This window comes from Hippocampus comes, unplaced genomic scaffold (assembly GCF_001891065.2).
Source record: "Hippocampus comes isolate QL1 unplaced genomic scaffold, H_comes_QL1_v1.1 scaffold118, whole genome shotgun sequence".
In the NCBI taxonomy this organism is placed as follows: Eukaryota; Metazoa; Chordata; class Actinopteri; order Syngnathiformes; family Syngnathidae; genus Hippocampus; species Hippocampus comes.
This window is the reverse complement of record NW_017805461.1, coordinates 2,315,261-2,341,376: the sequence shown is the minus strand read 5'-3', so window position 1 is coordinate 2,341,376 and position 26,116 is coordinate 2,315,261. Positions and strand designations below refer to the sequence as shown.

Below are 26,116 nucleotides of genomic sequence, written 5' to 3'. Positions count from 1 at the left end.
GATAAAAACATTTTTTGCGTGAAGTTATCTGTTCATGACATGTACAACAATGTACGGCAAAAATAAACATAATTTTGTATCCTTTAAAAACTAAAGTTTCACTTTTGCCTAAGGACAACAATTTCCCGTTACATGCATGACAGAAAATCCATCCCCATTGCTCCAAATGCAGACTACAACTCTACCGTAAACTGTATTGAAGCAATTTAGACCTTCACCATGACGTTTCCTGTTTTGCTTTGAGACACAATAAAACACGCATGTCAGAACAAGCACACACCTGAATGGCAGTCGCATCTGGCATACTGAGACGGCGAACAATTATCTGGCTGTGTCCGCTGTGGCTGGTGACATAGCCCGAGCCCCAGGTGCCACTGTGGGGTCGTCCCGTGTTGTAGAACATAAACGTGTCACTTCCAGAAGTCGCTGTCAGGCACGTTTTGTAACAGTACGTTTTGGTGACCGACCCATTGGCCCGCACTTCAATGTAATGCGGTTCGACTTTAAGATCTCGGCGCAGGGCCACGTTGGCACTTGGCTGGCTTCCCCCTGATGCGGGTCGTCCTGCGACTCCACCGGCAGCTGCGGTGCTGCTAGCCTCAGGCAGATTCTTCTTGGACACACAGCATGGGGAGCAGGAACCAGGCTGGGTGCAGTAGGCATGGCAACGCACGATGGCCAGCACACAGACAGTGACCAAGAACACAAAGGTGGTGGCACACAGGGCGATGATGAGGTAGATAGTGACATGGGAAAACATCAAGGGGCTTTCGGGCCTGATGATACGCTTCGGGTCAGGGGTCAATTTAGGCATGAGCTCCATCACATGCACGTGGACAGTTGCGGTGGATGAGAGCGGAGGCAGGCCATTATCACGCACCAGAACAGTCAGCGCAAAGGACGTAGAGTTCTCCTCAATGACTCGCCTCGTGGTGCGGATCTCACCAGTGTGCTCGTGCACCTTGAAGAGGTCAAACTCCACGTCGGGCGGCTGAAAGGTATACAGCAGCCAAGCGTTCTGCCCTGCGTCCCCATCCCACGCCACCACCTTTGTTACCAATACTCCAGGCTCAGCATTTTTCAGTAATGTCTCTGTGGTACGGCTCCCGTTGGCAGGTGGGTACACTATCCTTGGCTCGTGGTCGTTCTGATCCATAATATAAACATACACCGTGGCCACGCGGCTTAGCGGGGGCATGCCATTGTCCTGCGCTTTCACCTGAAAGTGAAACTCTCTCAGCTTTTCAAAGTCAAAAGTTCGCAGGGCGTAGGCCTCACCTGTGTGGGATTTGATGCCGACGTAGCTCGCCACAGGGATGCCGTGATTGTTGTCATTGAGGACAGTATAGGTGATGCGTGCATTTTCTGCTGCGTCTGCATCCGTGGCTTTGACGGTACACAGCGGCGAACCAACCGCATTGTTCTCGCTGATGTAAACAGTATACGAGGTCTGCTCGAATCGAGGAGGGTTGTCGTTGACGTCGGCAACATCTACTTTAAAGGTCAACTGTGACGACAGAGGGGGAGTTCCTCCATCTACGGCACGTACGGTGATGTTGTAGATCGAGACGGTTTCACGATCCAGGAATGCAGAGGTGACGACAGTATAGTGGGCGCGGAAGGATTTGATTTTGAAGGGCGTCGGAGGCATCAGCTCCAGCATGACTTGCTTATTGGGTCCCGAATCTCGGTCGTTAACGCTGATCATAGCAACGATGGTGTCTGCGCGGGCGTCCTCACGTAGAGGAATGGAGACAGATGACAGGACAATTTCAGGGACGTTGTCATTAACGTCTAAAACATCGACCACTACTTTACAGTGCACTGCCACGGCGGCAGGGCCCTTGTCCATCGCCTGAATGTAGATTTCATATGAGTTCATCTCCTCGTAGTCTATATTGCTCTTCACTGTTATCCTCCCTGTGTCTGGATCCATGGAAAACATCTGTCTGACCCGTTCAGGAGTGTAACTGCTGAATGAGTAAAAAACCTCCCCATTGGAGCCCTCGTCGAGGTCTGTGGCATTTAATTGAATCACAAGGGTACCCTTTGGGGAGTTTTCAGACACTTTTACTTTGTACACCGAGCTGTCAAAAGCAGGCACATTGTCGTTTGCATCAAGAATGCGTACGTTGATTTTGGCTGCGCCGCTTCTCTGCGGGGTGCCTCCATCCACTGCTGTCAGGATGAGCTGATCAGATGGCATCTGTTCCCGGTCAAAGGGCTTTTTCAGAATAAGCTCAATGTGCTTGTTATTAGAGAAGGGCTTAACAGAGTCTAGAGTTAGATGCTGGTTTGGGCTGAGGCGGTACTGCTTGACTGAATTGGAGCCATCATCTGGATCTTGAGCGGCCTCGATGTGGAACTTTGATCCAGTCAGAGCAGATTCTGACACTTCGAGCAGATACTCCAAATGTGGGAAGCTCGGTGCGTTATCGTTAACGTCCAGAATGTCCACCTCGACCTTGTGCACTTCCACGGGGTGGTCCAAAATCACCTCAAGGCTGAGTATACAGGTGCCATCAACTTTACACAGGCTCTCTCGGTCTATACGGTCACTCACCACCAACTTCCCACTTTTGTGATTAACGTTGAAATATCTCCGTCCACTTTCAGGGGTCACACGGATGCGACGGGTGATAAGTTTCCTGAGGTCCACACTCAAATCACGGGCAATATCACCCACCTGTGCGCCGTTCTCCAGTTCCTCCGGAATGGAGTAGTGAATCTGCCCCCTCGTACAGCCACCATATATTAAAATAATTACACATAATCCGTAACGTGCTGTTGCTGCCATCGCAGGGAGGCAGTATGTGCATCCAAAAAAATTAAATAAATAAATCTGTCTTTATAAAATCAGATGCGTATCTTCCGCCACGCTGACAGCAAGAAAATGGTCTGCATGACTACGTGCAGAACGCCGCCTGCTACCTCGCTGGTGCCCATTCCGCTTTCTTTTCTCCCTGTGTGTCCATGTTTGCGTTGTTGTGGATAAAAATGTTTGCCCTCCGAGCAAGACTGATTTCTCTCCTCCTCCCGCTCTTCCCTGTGCTGTGGTGTTGATGTGTGGGCAAAAGGGAGGGAGGGGGCTTGCTCAAACGATGCAGCTTTCATTTCAGCTCTGATAAAATTATCTAATGAAGAATAAATACACCTAATCGTCGAAAGGGTTCATTTTTACTGACATATCTATCATTCAAGGTCATTCGGGAGCAGCCAATTTCCATCTGCGGCTGACTATTGTGAAATGCATCCGACAAAAATCGTTTCCGTCTCTTTTTTTTTTTTTTTTTTTTTGTCAGCGCCACCGCCCTTTCCAATGCATGCACCGGGAAAACCAATTTATGAGCAAGTCAAGCGACCAGGCTTCTGCTGTTATTCAAGCACACCATAACGACCTTTATTTATAACCGAGAGGAGCACGTTATGAAAACTGGAAAGGCAAGAAAAACAGCATGCATAAAGGTAAACAAAAAATAGAAGGATACATTCTGGGTGATAACGAATTAAACATATGGTCTCTTCCCCCACCCCAAATTTCATGCTTTCTATCCTGCATCGTTTTATTAACTACCAATTTGCTAGCACATTACCTAAATAACTAAAGTGGAGATTATTTCAAATCATTGGGAGGTCAGGTTCATATCTGTCAACAACCAGGTCTCCCAAATGAAAATATATCATGTCCAAATTTAACTGAAAGTAACGGACCCCCACACACTGGCCACAACATCAAGTGCAAGCCACACAAGCGATACAGACAGAAAATCTGATAACAATGTGGCTATTTCATGGTTGTAGTTTGCAGAAAGTGAAGTGCATTTTGCTGAACTGCACTGGATAGAGCCAAGATGTGTTTCTAATATTTTGAGCCAACCGTTTAGATAGATGATATTGGTTTCAATCACCTATTTGTACAATAGTGGTGTTCTACACTTGTGAAAAATATTTGTACATATTCAGTGGATCACTTGATTTTCGAGTTGTTACGCTGTGAATATCCACGTGCCTTAGCACTCAGACCACAAGGCATAACCTGTATGTACTGTGCATTCTCCTTTACTGATGTAGTGCCACTTTCTCCCACATACATGCAGACTGCCCACAGCAATAATAACACCCATCACCTGCGGGAATATGTGAGGGAGAAGACAGTGACTCACTCGCAAAATGCAAGTGGACGAGTGCATATCGTCAACAAGGAGGAAGAAGAGGAGGCGGAGGAGTAGGAGGAGGTTGTGGCAAATGTGATGCTGCAGAAGCACTAGAAAGTGTTTGGAGAAGGAATGCAAATAACATGCTTAACAAGTGTGTTATGCCGCTTTGACCTAATTAACTGGTTTGTGATATTGCTCATCATTAACACTTGAAAACAACCAAGTATAGATGTTGTAGCTCTAGTTAGGGAACACATGATTCCTGCAAAACTAATAAAACATACCGCAAAAAAAAAAAAAAAAAACACCCACAGATTTGCTCTCTGCATACATGCCACTGTGCATCAGCCGTAAAAGTGTTCAACAGTCTCCGATGGCTTTGCACGGACACTCAGTCACGCCATCAGTGACATTTAGCAGATTTTCCCAGTGGGCCGTGTACAACTGCTTGTTGGCACTGACACATACAAAAATAGAGAAAAAGGTTTATCTCCCACACAAAGCTGGATTTATGCACATTATTTGCCACCTTTCTTCCCATCCCGTTTCTATCTCGCTTTGAGATGATTTTCCATCATCATACATTGCACGTAATTATTACATCTGCTCCATCTTTAATTGAACGCCACAGAGCGGCAGTTTGTTTTACATCTGGGTGATGCATATCAAGTTAACATGTTTCTTCAAATGACAGCTGCCTGATACGCATCAACAACCGTGGAGCTTGCACAGGCTAATTGTTATCCCTTGTAAAATGTATCTCATCCAAAGCAACCTGCAAGAACTCTCCTTTTAAATCACTTTCAGTCAAGTAGGAAACACAAGATTCAATCACTTGCCATTCAGCCTTTACCAAACACAAAAAAACATTGATTAAAAACAAAAGCAAAAACAACATTGAGTTGTAAAGGCCTAAATTTTCATGATTAAAATAGAACGGATCTTTCACGCTGTCATAATATGAACATCCCCAATTCCCATTTCATGAATGATGCAAAAAGGCCCATGTATCAAGAACGTTTTCATTCCTCAAGACCCAACTTCATTAATACTGCAAGCGGCCATTATAAAAGCTATTCATATCATCTCTTCTGACATAAGGAGTTCTTTCATTTTTAGTGCCCCAATACATTATCTGCACAGAAACAGGTCAGTTTACAATTATGACACAAACTTCCTCACATGAAAGCATCATATTTTATACAACATACATACGCAAATTGAAAACACTACTTTTTGTGGCTCCTGAAAGTTGGGGACTTAAAATCATCATCACTTCTCTGCCCTGCCCATCAATATGCACCCTAATGATGGTGCGCAATAAAACCCCACCACCCCAATAAACACACACACACACTTTTATGAACTGGACTTTCCAGAGGTCTGCATATGACTCAGTAACTTTCTACGTATCTTTATTTCAACAAAATTCGAATTAATGGGGGTCTAAGACTTTAACATGTAACATATTATTCAAAAAAGTTGAAACGCTCGCCAACACTTGGAAGGGAAATTTTATTTCCCCCTCAAATTCCTCTCTTGGTTTTGTGTCAGCAATATGTCTTTGACAACAATATATGAATGTAAAAGTCAAAGACCTGACATGATATATTTTTGCTGCAACTTTCATTGATTATACCCCCTGGGCAAACCTTACCAATCCGATGTGCTCCAATACAAGAGCTGTAGCAACAATTCAGCATTTCAACAAACCAATCTTGTATGATTGTCACATTTTGTCCATTTTTGATACTGCTTATTCTACTCAGCACCATGGCGAACTGGAGCATAATCCATCTGACTCTGGGTCAAAGGCAGACTATACTGGACTGGTCACCGGTCAGTTGTAGGGCACATATAAAAGACATGCAACCATTGTCACTAGATGTGTAGGGTTAAAGTCGACTATAATTTTATAGTAGACTATACATGTACTTAAAAACGTATCTTGATCCAGATGATTTTAATTGTGTAAAACCACCTGACAAAATCAAATTGAGTGAATTCAACATCCCCTTTTTTTCAGTGTAGTTGCAGACGTGAGGAACTGCAGCATCATACTGAGAGGTGTTTCTAATATTTTGCCACCCTATTTCGTTTGATGAAATTCTGCAGTGGATTTGAAGTTTCATTAGCAAAAATGAAACTCAACTGTGCTATGCAAAAATCTACAAGCGTGGATTTTCACTTTTGTATAGGGAACATGACATGCATCATATGTATTTTTACCCAATGCAGAAAATAATATTGGATTCAACATAAAAAAAGAAACCAAAAAAACCCCAAAAACTAATGTACATTTGGAGAAAGCAAATTGTATCACACAAAGCTATAATGTTGTCAACATCCTTTTCGGTTGCCCACGTCATTTTGTGTGGTGAAAAAGTCTCTTTGGGAGACCTTGAAAGGGCAGCCTTGGGTGGAGAGCAATGGTTCAGAACACAATGAAAGTGGTCCCTCTGTTGGAACAAATTAGTACCACAAGTGATGGACACGTGATTGGCACCCCACTCCCAATCTGCTGTTTTTTTTTTCATTAAACCAAAGCTCTCTAAAGCATAATCCCTGCTATGACTCGGAGGGAGCTGGAGCCAGAGAGCCAGAACTCACAGAGTACATCGAGGGCAGTCATTTTCATTCACATTTCCTTGGCAGTGACCCAAAACTGACAATGCAAGCTGGAAGGCAAGAAGATGAGGGATATTTGCTGTAAAAGCAACAACACAAAATGCCAAATTTATCTGATCTCACAGTTCACACAGCCTATCCCACATTACGCCCACACCAGCAAAAACAATAAACTAGTGATGTACCAATACAATTTCTGTCACACAAAGTACAAGAATTTACATTTTAAGAACTCATGGATACCACGTATTGTTACTTGATACATCTAGCAATTGTGACCATTATTTTTTTTTTCATAATCAAATATTTTTCAGAAACAAACTTTTCTTGAACATGGCATACGTTTCAATCTAACACTTTTCAGATTAACCACTTGTCATTACTGACATTTTAACATGCAATTACATTACATTACAGTCTTGCCACACATTTCACTTAAATCTAGCCTGTAATACAAGGCATCTGAGGTATGTGGTGTCTTGATCTGAATACGCTGGGTACTATGAGAACCTTGACAAGACACCAAAAATAATGTAGAGGGAGGTGGATATTCAAGTACGATTCTGAATGCTATGTTAACTCTGTATGTGAACTCCAAAATAAGGTGAGCAAAAAGCCATGCACGATGCTTCTTGAAGTAACCACAAGCTATAAAGTAAAACTGTGACATGACAACAGAAGTGAATCTTAATCAGAGCAATTACGTACTTGTTCACCTTATAATATCTCCACACAGCAGAATCTTACTCCACCTGCCTGGACAGCACACTGTATGTCAGACTGGTACAGTAGTATCAGTGTTGTAGTATCCATCCATCGATTCTCTGAACCGATTATCCTGACAAGGGTCGCAGACGTGTGGAACATTTTTTCCAACTATGAGTATAAGTACAGACGTACAGTATCGGCACCGATATCAGGACTGGTATCAGTATCAATCCATGACTGAGTTAAGCTCAACATATGCATAGCATTACAGAATTCTTTATGGACGATAAAGTAACGAGCGCCTTGCATCATTTTGTCGTGATTGCAAATTTTAACATTTTCAAATATGAGTCCCATGTTAATCCCTTTACACGGGTGGACACAGTGAGAAAAACATTTCTCCGGTCATGTTTGTGTGTCCTCATCCCTTGTGGACATCGCTTTCAAAAATAAAGGGCATGAGATAGAAAGAGAGAGAGAGAGAGACACAGAGGGAGAAAGAGAGAGAGAGAGAGAGAGAGAGAGAGAGAGAGAGAGAGAGAGAGAGAGAGAGAGAACTAAAAGGAGCCCAAATTCCTCCTTCTGGGGTTAAACAGTGCCTTCCTTTCGATTCAGCCTTGCATAAATCAAACGGATGATGAACAAAGCTATCAGGAAAAGCAGGCAGGCTTTGGACATTTCCCTCTTTGGATGCCTTGGCTCTTTATCCTCGCCATATGAGACGAGGATGGGAGCTAAGGTTGTGAGCTAATCTAATGACAAAAACAACATCCCGACGACACTCCCAAGAGGGAAGGAAGCAATGTAAGGAGGACAGGCTGGGGGAAATGGTCGAGACAATTAAGTGGGGTGATACATTCTCTTCTTTGGCTGTGACCAACTGGAAGATTTTTCAGCTACAAGGCAACTATTTAATGTGTTTTTCCCATCTTGCCCTCAAAAGCAAGTTTTATTATAACAGACTCAAGCTGTGACTGCTGTTTTTTTCCCTCTAAAATACTCAATTTTTCCTTCTGCATTCACATTCTCCATTTCATTGTTCTTCTTGTGTTTTGGCATTTCTGCTCATGATGAAAATCCACTCTACCATATCTTTACAATGTCAGCCTGTTTTAATCTGAGCTCATATCTACTGCACATGCTCAAAAGGATGCCCGGGTGGAGGTGGGGGCATCCAAGCAGCTCCTAGGAAACTGAGGAGTACATAATTTCATTACGGCTAAGAGCAGTCTCCATGGTAACCAGACAGCAGCGTTTGCCTCGCTTGCACAAAGGACACGCCCTTGCGAGGGAAGAACAACAGGAAGTGGTTCACGTAAGAGATGACAGACAAAAAGATCACGGATGGGCACTATTTCATCTTACAGAACCAGATAACCCCCTCTAAAAGTGGCACATATCAAATCAACATCATGCTTTTGTCCATGAGTAAAATTACTGCAGGGAGTACAAGTGAAAGAGCCACCGTGAGCCACTTTGCTTTGAGCATCATGTAGAATATTGTATTTCCGAATAAATAATTTACGACATTCTGCAGCACTGAGAGAGCTTGAGAGCTTCCGTGAGACACACGCTGACATCATCCTCTTTCGGACATCAGCATTTGCATACGACACTCGCACGTCAACTGACTATTATTTAGATGCATTGTAGGGCCAAGCATGACAAAAGCACATCATGTTCGGATGGCTAACATATTAAAAAAAGCCTCTGCTCATTTGCCTCAGCCGCACAAGCCACACACTCGCCCTGCAATGAATGACATTAGGTGCTGTGTGCCCCGCCCTGCCCAGGCGCGGAGTAGAAGGCTGAGCCGAACTGATAGCATGGTCGGTGCTGAAGCTGCAGTAGCAGCAGCGGGGAGCGGAAAATTACTTCCCCCTCCCCCCAGCCTTCTCCACTCATATTCACAGAGAGCTGGGCGTGCAGAACAGGCACTGAAGCACTTTTATGCAGGGAGAGTGCTTCAGGCATTGTTTATGGAAGCACAACATAGGGAGGATGGATTGGAAGGGAAAAAGGAACAAAACAGCCCACTGCAGGCTCATGGAGCAAGCAGCCATCTTTAAATCACAGGATGACCCACTTGTCCACACACACGATGCTTTCACTGCGTGTAAGCACACAAAGCCTCTGTCAAATCTCCCTCACACTCAAGCAAGGGCGCTTCGACAGTCACATCAAACTACGCTTGTTTGTGCTGGACCACTCCCTGAAATGAGGTCACGTCGTCTGAGTGACTCACAGCATCACAGATTTGCCACGTCACAGTGCTAAGCTGAACTTTGCTGTCATTATTCTACGACTTCAAGACAACGATCATTTTCAGTACACAGAAATAGAGACAAGACATATCTTGAATTATGTTGTCTGTGCATTTTCAGTACACAGAAATAGAGACAAGACATATCTTGAATTATGTTGTCTGTGATTTGTGAATGCACCAGTGCTGCCTATGCAGCGTACACATTAGGAATACTAATGAATATATATTAGATCATGTTTGCAACACTCCGGGGCTGATAGCACACATGTCTGCGGCGATGGACATTAATTCCCTGTTAGTTCCCTCAGCTGCTCTCCTCCTCGGAAACTGGCGGTGAAGGAGGAGGGGGATGGGAAAGTGTAGCGTGCACTAGGAGGGGGAGCAAAAGAAGCTAGATTTACCGGAATAATATCTGCATGGTGAGAATCAGGAGGAATAGGGACACGACCGGCTGGAGTGAGGAAATAAAGGTCAATTTCATGAATGATATAAACTTCTAGATCCAATTGCACAACCTAATGTTGGTGCAGCTTGCTGTTCAATGCACATGTTTGTGTTAGCCATTATGGAGTCAATAGCAAGCCACAGAACACAAAAATAAGCTCCAGTGGAATGCTCATTCATACTGCATATACTGTAGGTCGGGATGCAGGGAAAGACATTTGACAAATAATATTGTTAGTCATTGGCCAACACAATATCGAAAAACATAACAGCATAATTAAAATATGTATTTGAGAGATGGCCCCAAAAAATTTGAAAAAAAACCAACAATGAATAATGACGACATTGATCCGACTGGGCCGCCCTGAAATAATGATGGAATGATGATTGACAAACTGACGTGCCCACCACTGCTCTTATGATGTAACACACTCAGTATGACTTGCACAATGTTTCCCAACCAAGGGTATGCGTATCCCTAGGAATGCGTGAGCCCATTACAAGAGGGTACATGGAAACATTAAAGAACTTATTTCCAAGGTGATAAGTAAATTCTCAGTCATTTCATTTGCTCATGAATAAAATGTGCTACAACTCGTTTCCCCGGGGAGACACGATCCAGCGGAACATCCATGCCAAAATCACAACAGCCAATAATTTATGCCGCAGCGATGTTGTCTCTCAATTTCCATCCTGCTCATACTTCACAAATAACTTTTTCCACTGAGCTATGACTAGTGATCAGCTCATCAGCAAGCTCTGCAGAGGCTTGAAAACAGCCCTGATAATTTGAATCAGGTGTGTTGCTGCAGGGCGAGATGGCAAACAAGTCGGAAAGCGGCCCTCGCGGACCGGAGTTTGAAATCCCTGGTTTACAGTGTTCAAAAATATACCAACTGTACAATTACAAACATTTTTTAAATGTAATTTCTTTTTTTTTTTCCATTTTAACGCAACACCCAAATGCTGTAGCTTTCATGAAGGACAGCTACTTTTGCAATTTTATTTTAGCTCACAGTGGCTAACCATATTTCTCCGGCGGGTAACTTTGTGTAGGGAAGCTACATTTAATGTACACTGAAACGTTTTTTTTGTTGAATTTACTCCATTTTATTTTGTCAAGTGGTTGCACGAAATAAAATCACCTGGATCCAGATAATTTTTTTGAAGTATGGTACATTGACTACAAAAAATGTTTCGAAATCCAGATGATTTTATTTTGTGCAGCCACTTGATTATTAAAATAAAGTAAATTCAACGCACATGTTTTTTCAGTGTAGAATAACTTGTAGCTCAATTGATATCCCAACAATGGCAAAACAGAAACATTTTGAACTGCACATCAGCTAGTCCACTCAGGCGTGAGCGTGCTCTCTGTCAGGACCATGGACAGCGCTTCTGTTTCCTCCGAACATACACCGATGGAAAACAGAACTCAAGAAGAGCATTACAGATTTCAGGACATGAAAACTCACCTTCTCAGTATTAGGTAGAGTTTGAGTCCTGGTAAAGGTGTCTCCTCCATTAATACTGATCAGTTCTGCTTCTACAGGCGGAAAGGGCCCAGGGAAAACTACTACGTCACTCTTGAGTGTGTCTGAACTGAAGCACACGTCGTACTGCTGAGTCGCTTTGGAGTAAGACCAGCTCCCGTCAGGGTGGGTGGTGATCATCGGGGCACTGTATCTATCGAAGGGTCCGTCTGTCTGTCTGTGGCATTTGAAGGCTGCTAATGTGATGAGGCTAAGCAGAAAGATGAGCGACACAGCCACAGTGGCGATGAGCAGATACAAGTGCAAGGCGGAGAAGCTCTCCTCCTTGCTGGGCATATGTCTGAACGGAGTGTGGATGTCAGCTGTGCTTTCAAGCACCACCACATCAATCGACACAGTAGCTGACAGGGAGGCTTCTCCGTGATCACAGACCGACACCACCAAGGGGTGACTTTTCAGGTCATTGTCACTCATTCGCCGCTTGGTCCGAATCTCCCCAGTGCTGGTTCCGATCCGGAAGAGGTTGTTGTTACCTTTGGACTCAGACAGGTGATAGGAGAGCAGTGCATTGTAGCCAGAGTCTGCATCCACTGCCCTGATCTTTGCCACAAAGTATCCTGCTTCAGCAGAGTAGGGGATGCTCTCACTGTTTACGGAGCCGTGCTCAGAATAGGGCGCGAGAATGGCAGGACTGTTGTCATTTTCGTCCAAAATAAAAACAGTGACAGTCACGTTGCTGCTGAGTGGAGGAACACCTGAGTCTGTTGCCTGAACTTTGAACTGAAATGTTTTTAATGTCTCATAGTCAAAAGACTGCAAAGCCACTACATCTCCACTCTCTGAGTTGATGTCAATAATTGATCTGACTATGACATCTTTGCGATTATTACCATTAATAAGTGAGAAGGATATTTTTGCATTTTCACCCACATCAGGATCATCTGCATTGATGGTATATATAACTGCACCAGGTGGACTGTTTTCTTTAATAAAAACATGAATTACAGGTTCTCTAAATTGAGGCGCATTGTCATTGATATCAGAAACATGCACAATTATCACAGTTGTACCGGACAGTGAAGGAACACCTTCATCAGACGCAGTAATTGTAATATTATACTTAGAAACCTGCTCTCTGTCCAGAGCACCGTCTACAACCAAAGAAAAGTGGTTTTTGTATGTGTTTTTAATTTTAAACGGGACATGCTCAATTATTCGAACATTTACAACGCCATTTTTATCTGTGTCATTGTCTTTTACTGTTAAGAGTCCCACCATTGTGCCGAGCGGCGCATCCTCCCTCACTGCGTCGACTAATGATGTCACTGATACAACGGGTGGGTTATCGTTAACGTCAACGATTTCAACTAGTATTTTACAATGTGATGCTCTTGAATTCAAGCCTTTGTCTTTTGCTTGCACTCTCATTTCAACAGCATTGTCCTTTTCATGATCCAAGTCACCTTTTACCGTAATTTCCCCTGTGACTGAATTTATAGCAAATTTGTCAATATCATCACCATCGTGATCTATAAAAGAATACACTATTTCTCCATTAAGGCCCTCATCTAAATCACGGGCATGCACTGATAGAACACTTGTACCAGGCGGAGCATTTTCGGTCACGGTGGCTTTGTACAACGCGTTGTCGAATATTGGAATATTGTCATTAACATCCTGTACAACAATTGTGACTTGTAACGTCCCTGATTTCGCAGGTTTTCCTCCATCCAGAGCTGTTAATGTGAGCTTGATAACCGACTGTTTCTCGCGATCCAGAGCTTTTTGCAACACTAATTCAGCAGACATGGATTGCTCACCGGCATTCTGTACATCCAAGGAGAAATGCTCATTTTGGCTTAGTTTATAGCTTTTTACCGAATTACTGCCAACATCTGCGTCTACTGCTTTTGGTAAAGCAAATCGTTCTCCAGCAAAGGCTAACTCAGACACATTGAGAAGTATCTCAGGTAGTCGGAAAGATGGGGCGTTGTCGTTTATGTCCACAACTTTGACCGCAAAACGATAGAGATTCAGAGGCGCGTTTGCAATGGTTTCCACTTCCAAAGAGCACTTCACACGGCGAGAGCACAGCTCCTCTCGGTCTATTCTGTCCTTCACAACTAGTATTCCCGTTTTAGCGATGACTTCTAAATACCTGGCATTTGGTCCTGTTATTTGCAAACCTCTCAGTTCCAAATCTTGGTCGTCAAGGTGCAAATCCTTTGCTAAATTCCCCACAGTGGTTCCAGGATTTGATTCTTCCGTCACCGTATAAACGATCTGTGCAGATGCCACACTCCATAGGTGAAACCAAGGCAAGTAAAAATATATGCAAAGACGAAAAATGTGGTCCATATTCATTATTTTCCTGGCTTGTTAGACAGCGGCCCCCGAAATATTAAACTGCATCGGTAACATTTCAACATGTCGGAGACTCGGAGTCAGGGCACGCAATGAGGACTCAAACGACGAACAAAGAATCTCTCAATAAAAAGAAATGGGAGGCGCGTTTTTAAAGGGTTTAGCATCTTTGAGCCGAGGGGGACATCGTGTGGTCAAAAATGATATTTTCAGTCAAGTTAAAATGGCAGATAGAAATAAGTGACAACAAAAGTTAGACATTCATCATTCACTGAGAACTAGCAGAAACGTGGTTAATTACCACACCTCTGTACTAATGAAATTATTAGCATAATTATTTTTTAGTTGCTGACCAAGGCCACCGACCAGCTACCTAAGACATGTTGATTCCTTCGCTAAACTGTGTATTTTCTTGTCGATGTTTTTCGAGCCAAAGGGTCCATTTTACATTGTAAAAATGTTATCACACACCAAACAAAATGCCACAAAAACGATGACCAATAAAATACTGACCAAGTCTGAGTTTACTCACAATCTGACTAGCTCAGAGTGAAATCTGGGCCTTTTTCACCGATCACAAAGCCGATGTCGTCAGGCATGACTGACTGTGTAAGTAGCAACAAAGGCTTATTGTACCTTGTCATATAAAGGAAGAGCATCTAAAAATGTTCTGCCTGACACTATACGTTGCTGACAGAGATGGTAATTTTTCACAGCAACTCCTGATGACCCCTCATGGCACATCCTGTGCCATGGCGCCCTGGTTGGGAATCACTGCTCTACCCGGGAACACAATTTATTATTTCACCAATGTCAAAAAAAATAATCCAAGAAAACGTTCGCCTATATACACTTCCAAAGGAAATGGGAATGACATTAAATGGTTTGTTTATGAACACATGTTGTCAAAGCGCTATATAAATCAGGATGTATTGTATTGTATTGTATTGTATTGTATTGTATTGTATTGTATTGTATACAAACACTAACATTGTAGACAACACAAATCTAAACATGATACTATGTCTTGGCTAGGCCTGTGAGGTTTGTGCCATCTGCATTACCTTCTCAGTGTTCGGTAAAGTCTGAGTCCTGGTAAAGGTGTCTCCTCCATTAATACTGATCAGTTCTGCTTCTACAGGCGGAAAAGGCCCAGGGAAAACCACCACGTCACTCTTGAGTGTGTCTGAGCTGAAGCACACGTCGTACTGCTGAGTAGCTTTGGAGTAAGACCAGCTCCCGTCAGGGTGGGTGGTGATCATTGGGGCGCTGTACCTGTTGAAGGGTCCGTCTGTCTGTCTGTGGCATTTGAAGACTACTAATGTGATGAGGCTGAGCAGAAAGATAAGCGACACGGCCACAGTGGCGATGAGCAGATACAAGTGTAAGGCGGAGAAGCTCTCCTCCTTGCTGGGCACATGTCTGAACTGAGTGTGGATGTCAGCTGTGCTTTCAAGCACCACCACATCTATCGACACAGTCGCTGACAGGGAGGCTTCTCCGTGATCACAGACCGACACCACCAAGGGGTGATTTTTCAGGTCATTGTCACTCATTCGCCTCTTGGTCCGAATCTCGCCGGTGCTGGTTCCGATCCGGAAGAGGTTGTTGTTGCCTTTGGGCTCAGACAGGTGATAAGAGAGCAGTGCATTGTATCCAGAGTCTGCATCCACTGCCCTGATTTTTGCCACAAAGTATCCCGCCTCGGCAGTATAGGGGATGCTCTCACTGTTCACTGAGCCATGCTCGGAATAGGGTGCCAAAATGGTGGGACTGTTGTCATTCTCATCCAGGATAAAAACATTTATGGTGACATTGCTGCTGAGCTGAGGAACACCAGAGTCAGTGGCCTGAACTTTACACTGAAACGTCTTTAACTTCTCATAGTCAAAAGACTGCAAAGCCACTATATCTCCACTGTCGGAGTTAATGTTCATCACTGATGTTATTGCAATATTAGTGGAAACACTGTCAATAAGATGATACCTGACTTTCGCATTCTGCTCTACATCAGGGTCCAAAGCAGTTAAGGTGAACAGAGTTGCCCCCGTTTCACTATTCTCTTTTACATAAACATTAATCACTGATTGCAGAAATACAGGTGCATTGTCATTCACATCAGAAATTTGAATTGGAATAATTGTAGTGCTTGAGAGAGGCGGAGTGCCCTCATCTGCTGCTACCACAGTGATATTGAATTGAGGAATATATTCTCTGTCAAGAGGTCCTTCAACTGTTAGTGAATAATAATTTTTATAGTTCATCTTGAGTTTGAAAGGCACCAAGCTAGCAAGTTTAACACTGGTTTGCCCATTTTTACCTCCATCTTTATCGCTGACAGTCACCAAAGCAACCACTGTTCCTGGCTCAGCATCCTCCTTTACTGGACTCATTAGAGAGGTGACAGTGATTTCAGGAATATTGTCGTTAACATCCACTACCTCCACCAAAACCTTTCCGTGCACACTCCGAGACGGAGAGCCCTTGTCCCTTGCTAGTACTCTTATGTCAAAAGCTTCGTTTTCCTCATAGTCTACCTTTCCTGACACAGTTATTTCACCAGTATCGGGGTTAATGGCAAAAATTGTTTTGGGATTGAAATTGTCCCGAACAATGAATGAATACGCAATCTCGCCGTTTAGTCCCTCATCTAAGTCTGTAGCCTTAACTGTCACTACGGAGGTTAAAAACGGGGCGTTTTCAGTCACCCGAGACTTGTACAGAGGCTGATCAAATACAGGAACATTATCATTTGTGTCGATGACGTTTACTGCTATTTCTAAAGTCCCCGAGCGGGGAGGCTTTCCTCCGTCGAGAGCAGTTAAAGTGAGGTGGATGACGGACTGCTTCTCCCTGTCTAAAGCTTTCTGCAACACCAGCTCGGCAGACTCACTGTGTGTGTCCAGTGAAAAATATTCATTGGGGCTCAGCTTGTAGCTCTTCACTGAGTAACTGCCAGTGTCAGCGTCATTTGCCACGGGCAGTAGATATCTCTCACCCGGAAATGACGATTCTGAAATGTTGAAAATCTTCTCCTTTTCGCGAAAAGACGGTGCGTTGTCGTTGATGTCGCTGATTTGAATTTCAATGCGATGAACACGCATCGGGTGGCTCAATATAGCTTCAATATTTATTGAGCATTTGGCGGTGTTGGGACAAAGTTGTTCGCGGTCGATCCTGTCGCAAACGTATAAAGCACCAGATTTTAAATCCACGTCGACATACTTGTTAGACGTCCCAGACAGGACTCTTAAGTCCCGTGTTTCCAAATCCTGGACATGAATTTGTAATTCCTTGGCGAGATTCCCCACTACCGATCCTTTGTCAACCTCCTCGGAGACAGAAAATGAGACTTGCGCCACGCCGCCGTCGTACAAACAAAGAAAAAGGACCAGATGTATCCAAATCATGCCCGATCGCCCACAATGTCCACTCATTGCAGCGACTAAATAAAATAAATAATTTCGGAGCATGCCCATTGTCCACACTTGCCACGAGGAGAAGCCCCGAACAAGATGCTTCGTGGGCTGATGCGTATTTCCCGACAAAGCACAATGAATGGCTGACGCTTCGCCGGAAGAACTGGAGGAGGTGTCAATAGGGATGGTGGATGGAGCACGGGTGGGGTGGTGGGCGGTTAGGCGGCACAAGTTTGGTGTCAAGCGACACCAACTGATGTTATGATGCTATTGCTAAATATGCGCTACACCCGCTGAATAGACAGTATATATTACTGATGTGGTTTAAATAACAAAAAGGCACTGACTCAAGCGCAGAGATACAACATTCTGCAAAACCTAATTCGATTGTAAATGTATCCGACAGCACAACAAAACTGCTTTACAGGGGCTAAAGAATCTCAATTAAAGCTAGTAAAAAAAAAAGTGTTGCTTACAGCAAGCGAACAAGCCATCGAGTACGTTAAAACACGATTCAGCACAACGGATGGATTCCTCAGAATCACCAAGTTCCGGATTCAACGCAATTCATGGTCCAATAATCTTATTAAAAACACCCATTACAAATATTAAACATACATTGCCAGACCTGGCATACATTAATTCGATGTTTATGCCAGCAAATATTGTCTTAATACAGCAACAATCAATGGCAAAACACTTGAAAATAACAGTTTAATAAGTAATAAGGTAGATACATCTCTAAAATCTGCAAGACCCTGAATTAAACTCATATCAATTCCATTATTCTCCATACAAAAATGTAAATAATATACTGTATATACTAAATTTGATACTACAGTATTTATGACATATAATGGGCATGTTCTTTCCTCAGCATAATTTTTTAAAAGGCACACCGGCAACATACAAATACTACTATTTTTAGGTGCAACAGTTTGTTCGGATTAGTCGCAGTAGGATTATACTATGTACAAAAATATAATATTAACTGTGACTTCAATCTTAGCATATTTTTAAAAAATGCATTTTCAGTCACTTTCAACACAATGTAGATGACCAAGAACTGCCAAAAAAATCTAATATGGCAGAAGAGGAATTTACTTAGGTCAGTTTATATCAACGTGAATCATCCTGGTCAGTCACAAAAATGACAGATTGATACAGTGGATTCAAGAAGTCTACACTCACCTTTTGAAATACCAGTTTTTTTGTGAGGTAAAAAAATGAGAGCAAAGACAATTAATTTAAAATATTTTCCAACCATGAATGTGAACTTAAGATGCACAATTCAACTGAAAAATAAAACAAATACATATTTTTTAGAAGGTAAGTCCTAAAAGGGGTCTGAGCTATAGTGTTGGCACAACTGTGCACACTCGCTTCTAACTGAGGGTGTGGCCCATATTTAATGGCAATTGCTGTGACAAAGTTTTTTATTTTGATGGTACATTGTATGCACAAATTATAACGATGCATTAAAAATATGCAATTATAAAAGTTCACCCTACCTTGTCAGTGTTAGGTAAAGTCTGAGTCCTAGTAAAGGTGTCTCCTCCATTAATATTGATCAGTTCTGCTTCGACAGGTGGAAAGGGCCCAGGGAAAACCACTACGTCACTCTTGAGTGTGTCTGAGCTGAAGCACACATCGTACTGCTGAGTTGCTTTGGAGTAAGACCAGCTCCCGTCAGGGTGGGTGGTGATCATCGGGGCACTGTATCTATCGAAGGGTCCGTCTGTCTGTCTGTGGCATTTAAAGGCTACTAAAGTGATAAGGCTGAGCAGAAAGATAAGCGACACGGCCACAACGGCGATGAGCAGATACAAGTGCAAGGCAGAGAAGCTCTCCTCCTTGCTGGGCACATGTCTGAACGGAGTGTGGATGTCAGCTGTGCTTTCAAGCACCACCACATCAATCGACACAGTCGCTGACTGGGAGGCTTCTCCGTTGTCACAGACCGACACCACCAAGGGGTGGCTTTTCAGGTCATTGTCACTCATTCGCCTCTTGGTCCGAATCTCCCCGGTGCTGGTTCCGATCCTGAAGAGGTTGTTGTTGCCTTTGGGCTCAGACAGATGATAGGAGAGCAGTGCATTGTATCCAGAGTCTGCATCCACTGCCCTGATCTTTGCCACAAAGTATCCCGCCTCGGCAGAATAGGGGATGCTCTCACTGTTTACGGAGCCATGCTCGGAATAGGGAGCCAAAATGGTGGGACTGTTGTCATTCTCATCCAGGATAAAAATGTTGACGGTCACGTTGCTGCTGAGCGGAGGAACACCAGAGTCTGTGGCCTGAACTTTGAACTGAAACATCTTTAACTTCTCATAGTCAAAAGACTGCAAAGCCACTACATCTCCACTGTCGGAGTTAATGTTCATCACTGATGTTATTGGAATACCATTTGCATCTCCCAATAATGCATACACCACTCTTGCATTGTCAATCATATCTGAATCTATTGCGGTTATTCTGTGGATACTGGCTCCCACAGGACTGTTTTCTTTCACATAAATATTAATAATAGGTTCAGTGAAACGTGGTGCGTTGTCATTAACATCAGCCACCTGAATGGCAATAATGCTCATGCTAGAAAGAGGAGGGCTGCCCTCATCATTTGCTACAAGAGTGACATTGTAAAAGGAGTATTCCTCCCTATCAAGTGCAGCATCCACAACTAGAGAGTAATAGTTTTTATAATTAGATTTAAGCTTAAAAGGTGCAGAGCCACTTAGTTTACATTGGGTGTTGCCGTTTTTTCCTCCGTCTTTATCAGTCACAGTCACTAAGGCCACCACACTTCCAATCTCAGCGTCTTCTTTCACGGGGTTCATGAGTGACGTCACCACAATTTCTGGAGCATTGTCGTTCACGTCGAGTACTTCTACAAGTAGCTTTGCATTTGCTCTCCGAGGCGACAAACCTTTATCAGTAGCCTGAACATGAATGTCATACGCAGCTTGCGCCTCGTGGTCCAAATGTCCTTTTACAACGATCTCGCCCGTGTCCGCATCTATTAAAAATACGTCTGCGGGGTCAAAATTCGCACGTTTAACAAAAGAAAATCGTATCCTCCCATTGTCTCCTTCGTCTAAATCTGTAGCACTTAACTGAATCACTAAAGACCCAGGTGGCGCATTCTCTTTTACCCGAGCCTTGTACAGCGCTTGACTAAAAGAAGGTGTATTATCATTAACATCCAACACATTTACATGCAACAATAACGTGCCAGTTTTCGGAGGTTTTCCTCCATCAACGGCTGTCAGTGTTAATTTGATCGTGGCTTGTTTTTCTCTATCTAAAGCTTTTAAAAGCACCAACTCGGCAGATACACTTTGCTCTCCACCGCCCTGCACAGCTAGAGAAAAATAGTCATTTGTGCTCAGCTTGTAAGTCTTGATGGAGTTTAGTCCAGTGTCAGCGTCAAGCGCGAGTGGAAGTAAGAAATGCTCGCCTGTGGGTGATATTTCAGACACGTTCATTGAATGCGACTCCTCCACAAAGCGAGGTGCGTTGTCGTTTAAATCATCGATCACCACCTCAATTCGATGCAGCGCCATCGGGTTTCTCAGTATGGCTTCTAAGTTGAGAGTGCATTTGATCGCGTTCGGACACAGCTCCTCGCGGTCTACTCTCTCAGCAACATAAAGCTCCCCCGTTCGAAAATTGGCCTTGAAATATTCCTTACTGTCAGCGGATACGACACTTAAATCCCGAGTTTGCAGGTCCTTCACGTTGACATTTAAATCCTTCGCAAGGTTGCCTACCACGGTTCCTTTGTCCACCTCTTCGGTAATAGAATAGGAAATCTGAGCAGCGCAGCAGTGCCATAAAACGGCAATGAAGAAGCAGCAGAGACCTGACTGTTTCCGTCCAACACCCATTGCTATTTCCGCTGATTCCCACCTAAAAAAATAGTGTTTCATCCACAAAACAACGCGCGGCCATCCATAATTTCAGCAGATATCCTCCTCCTCCGAATATGGAAGTCTTTTGGGCGACGCACACAATGCGATCAGTCTGATGACGTGACACCGGCCGGTGGAGACAAGCGGCTGGACAAAGTGGTGGTCTAAGGCGACCTCAAGCGTTCAAACTTGGTATATACATTGCCGTAAAAAGAGGGTATCTACTGTACATGTACAATAAGCGGGTATAAATTACTTCACTATGAAATACTTAGTATCCATTTTCATTCAAATTTGTGGAACTATGCCCGAAAAAAAACAAGGGCAATAGTACATCCTATTTAGAATTAATTCGTTGCAAAGAAATAAATTTGATGTTGGAACAGTGACATATAAACAGGATGCATTTCAAAAACAAAACTCTAATCGGACTACAGCAGTGTTTCTTGAAAATGTAGATACATCAGCAGTGTAATCATGCAGGCTAATTTATCAAGATAAACTAAGACAAGCTAGTTTAAATCAGACAAACTTACACCCATGTTATTTTCTGGAAATGGACACATTGACCTGTATATGATGTGTCAGTAAAATTAAAGCAAATTGAGCTTTCACAATTCATGAATTTCAAGTCAAAGTGATGAAAATTGATGGATAAGCTAAATAAAACGTGGATTTGAGTAAGGCAAATTCAGAATAAAGTTTCTAGTATCCAACTCATTTCAGTTCATTTGAATGCTGCAAACTGAAAATGTATGTTTTTATAAGATCAAGTAAATCCCTTTTTTTTTTAGGCAACGACTATGCATATCCTCTGAGAGTAAATTCAATCTATTATATTTTACAGTGTGCTGGTCCGAATAGTGGCAAAGCTGTGGATAAGGCATTGTTTTGAAATTTAACACAATAAAACAGAAACATTAATTAAATCAGTAACTCACATCAACACTTTTATACACTTTAGAGCATGTGATACAGTACTGCTTTGGGGGTCAGTGATGTGGTTTTGAGTGGAAATCAAAAAACCTGCATTGTGCAATGAAACAACGTTCAGCACCAAGGACAGAGCAAATGGACAAATTACCATGGTACTGCACTTTATTTTGAGGCCTGTAGCCTATCCCAAAACGAACTTGGTGTAAAAGGCAGATTAAAATGTGGACTCCACCCTTTGACTGGTCACCAGTCAATCGTGGGGTGCAAATCGATCCCGAAGCACCTGAATGGACAGCAGCTACTTGAACCACTTCAACCATGGCCAAAGACAGGCCCCCGTTTTTCTCTTGAAACCACGAATAATCCAAACTGCCGTATCAAATTTTTTCTTCAAACACTAAATGCCCAGGTAGTCTCTTTAGTCATTGCTGATTATCAATCATTCATTCAATTTAAACGTTACTGATTGAGTGCAACTATTAAAAAAAAAAAAAAAATCACACGAACTGTCAGCCTACCTTCTCAGTAGTGGGTAAAGTTTGAGTCCTGGTAAAGGTGTCTCCTCCATTAATACTGATCAGCTCTGCTTCTACAGGAGGAAAGGGCCCAGGGAAAACCACTACATCGCTCTTGAGTGTGTCTGAGCTGAAGCACACGTCGTACTGCTGAGTTGCTTTGGAGTAAGACCAGCTCCCGTCAGGGTGGGTGGTGATCATCGGGGCGCTGTACCTGTCGAAGGGGCCGTCTGTCTGTCTGTGGCATTTGAAGGCTACTAAAGTGATGAGGCTGAGCAGAAAGATGAGCGACACGGCCACAACGGCGATGAGCAGATACAAGTGCAAGGGGGAGAAGCTCTCCTCCTTGCTGGGCACATGTCTGAATGGAGTGTGGATGTCAGCTGTGCTTTCGAGCACCACCACGTCAATTGACACAGTTGCTGACAGGGACGCTTCTCCGTGATCACAGACCGACACCACCAAGGGGTGACTTTTCAGGTCATTGTCGCTCATTCGCCTCTTGGTCCGAATCTCCCCGGTGCTGGTTCCGATCCGGAACAGGTTGTTGTTGCCTTTGGGCTCAGACAGGTGATAAGAGAGCAGTGCATTGTAGCCAGAGTCTGCATCCACTGCCCTGATCTTTGCCACAAAGTATCCCGCTTCGGCAGAATAGGGGATGCTCTCACTGTTAACGGAGCCGTGCTCGGAATAGGGAGCCAAAATGGCGGGACTGTTGTCATTCTCATCCAGGATAAACACATTGACGGTCACGTTACTGCTGAGCGGAGGAACACCAGAGTCTGTGGCCTGAACTTTGAACTGAAACGTCTTTAACTTCTCATAGTCAAACGATTGCAAACTTATGAGATCTCCGCTTTCTGAGTTGATATTAAGAACTGATGAAATTGGAATACTCCTTGGATAACTATCTAACAATGTGTATGACACTTTAGCATTAGCATCCAAATCAGGATCAACTACCTTTATGGAATAAATAGAATATCCAGTTGGACTATTTTCTTTGACATACACATTAATAACAGGTTCCATAAAATGAGGTGCGTTATCATTAACATCAGAAACATGAATAGTAATGATCCTTCTCGTCGACAGAGGCGGACTTCCTTCATCTGTGGCTATAATGGAGACATTGTAAATAGATGTGTTTTCTCTGTCTAGTGCTCCATCAACTACTAACGAATAATCATTTTTGTAGTTAGAATTCAGCTTAAATGGAACAGATCCAACTACCTTACAATTGGTTACACCGTTATTCCCACTATCCTTGTCATTTAATGTCACCAAAGCAACAATTGTCCCAAATTCTGCATTTTCTTTTACCGGCGTCATCAGTGACGTCACCGTTATTTCAGGGGCGTTGTCATTGACATCAATTATCTCTATTAGCAGTTTAGCATGTGCACTACGGGGAGAAAGGCCTTGATCAGTCGCTTGAATCCCTACTTCGTAAGCAGGAGTCTCTTCATAATTTAATGTACCTTTTAAGGTGATTTCCCCCGTTTCTGCATTTAGATTAAAAACACTTGACGGATCGTTGTTGCCTCGTTTAATTAAGGAATACACAATCTTACTGTTTATTCCTTCGTCCAAATCGGTTGCATTCAATTTAATCACAAGTGAGCCCTGCGCGGCATCTTCGCTCAGACGCACTTTGTAAAGCGACTTGCTAAACGTGGGCACGTTGTCGTTGACATCGAGCACATTTACGCGTATTTGCAACGAGCCAGATTTAGGAGGTTTACCTCCGTCAACAGCGGTGAGCGTGAGTGTGATGAGAGATTGTTTCTCTCGATCTAAACACTTTTGTAGCACCAGTTCTGCAGATACGCCGTGGTCTCCTCCGCTCTGCACGTCCAGTGTAAAATGTTCATTGTTGCTCAATTTATAGCTCCTCACTGAATTACTGCCAAAGTCTGCGTCCACGGCCACTGGGAGGAGATACCGCTCTCCCGGTAAAGCGGATTCAGAAATGTCCAAAGTGTACACACTTTCTATAAAAGAAGGTGAATTGTCATTTATGTCCAAAATAGTGATCTCAACGCGATGCGCCGTCATCGGACTGTTTAACACAGCTTGTATCCGAAGAGAGCATTTCGCCGTATTCGGACAAAGCTCCTCCCTGTCTATTCTTTCCTTTACAAATAAGTTACCGCTCTGCAAATTCACGTTGAAATACTCTTTACTGTAGCTGGAAGCCACACGCAGACCTCTGGTGTCCAGCTCCTGTACGTTGAGGTTGAAATCCTTGGCGATGTTGCCTACCACGAAGCCTTTGTTCGCCTCCTCGGTAATGGAGTAGGACAATTGCGAAGCGGAAGAGCCGAAAATACAAAGAAGCAAAGCAAAGTAAATCCAGAAATCGTGTCTTTGTTGATGCATCCTCATCGCCAATGCAGCAAAATGTACAAACTGCCGTCGATCATTTATCCACATTGACGTAACTGAATCCAACGCAGCATTACTTTTGCGAGGTTGCCGTACGTTTCTGGTCGCCTTCTGCGCATGAACTATCGGCGGATGACGATTTCTTTTTCCTCAAGCAGGGCGGAGTAGAATTATTGAGGAGCCGTCGGATCAACATATTCATATTTACGGTCTCCTGCGACCTCGTGTGGCCAATATAAGGTATCGGTCTATCATGACTGTCACTGCACAAGCAGAACGACCGATCAACAAAACAACCTTTTTTATTTAGGCCTGACACCGGATACCGCTGGAAAACGTTGATTCATATCTTCCACTTAAAATGTATTCCAACATTTTCAGAACATATCAAGCAATAGTAGTAATACTAATTTCGACCTACATTACACAGTTGCTGGCATAAAACAAACAAAAGAGGAAACTCGATATCAACTGTATGATTAATAATTCTACAATATTTCATAATGACAATTATAATTCAGAATATTAAGTCAACGATGGTGCAAATGTTCACTCATCTGACTTCCACTCAGGTAGTGTGTAGTTACCACTCACTGATTGTGTGAATGTGACTGACTTGTGAATGTTTGTCTCATTCTATTTGTGCTCTGTGAGTGACCGTCCATCAGTCCAAGGGGTTGTACAAAGGGTTGGTAAAGCTTTACCACGAAAGCCAGGATAGGCGCCAGCTCAGGCACCAGCTCCGGTCAGCTCCGAACCACACAAGCAGTATACCGAATGGATGGATGGATAATCAATCTGATCATCAACATGAGCCACCCACAGAAGCGCATCGACATCAAGTCCAGCACCACGGACAGCGGCATTTGGACTTGCTTTTGTCACCA

General features: G+C 43.4%; 1 protein-coding gene across 4 annotated transcripts in view; it reads right to left on the bottom strand.

Moving 5' to 3' along the window:
• LOC109518713 (protocadherin alpha-C2-like) overlaps nucleotides 1-25,371 on the bottom strand; it is a 38,364-nt gene extending 12,993 nt beyond the window's left edge. The window contains exon 1 of one of the 4 annotated variants that reach the window (XM_019874733.1): nucleotides 22,845-25,371. In XM_019874733.1, the coding sequence (XP_019730292.1) occupies nucleotides 22,845-25,277 (2,433 nt within the window). In that variant the 5' untranslated portion in view covers nucleotides 25,278-25,371. Of the gene's footprint in view, nucleotides 1-280; nucleotides 3,801-11,678; nucleotides 14,740-18,990; nucleotides 21,586-22,844 lie in introns of those variants that run through there. The other 3 variants (XM_019874734.1, XM_019874735.1, XM_019874732.1) reach the window with 3 other exon arrangements.
• Nucleotides 25,372-26,116: the final 745 nt, after the last annotated feature.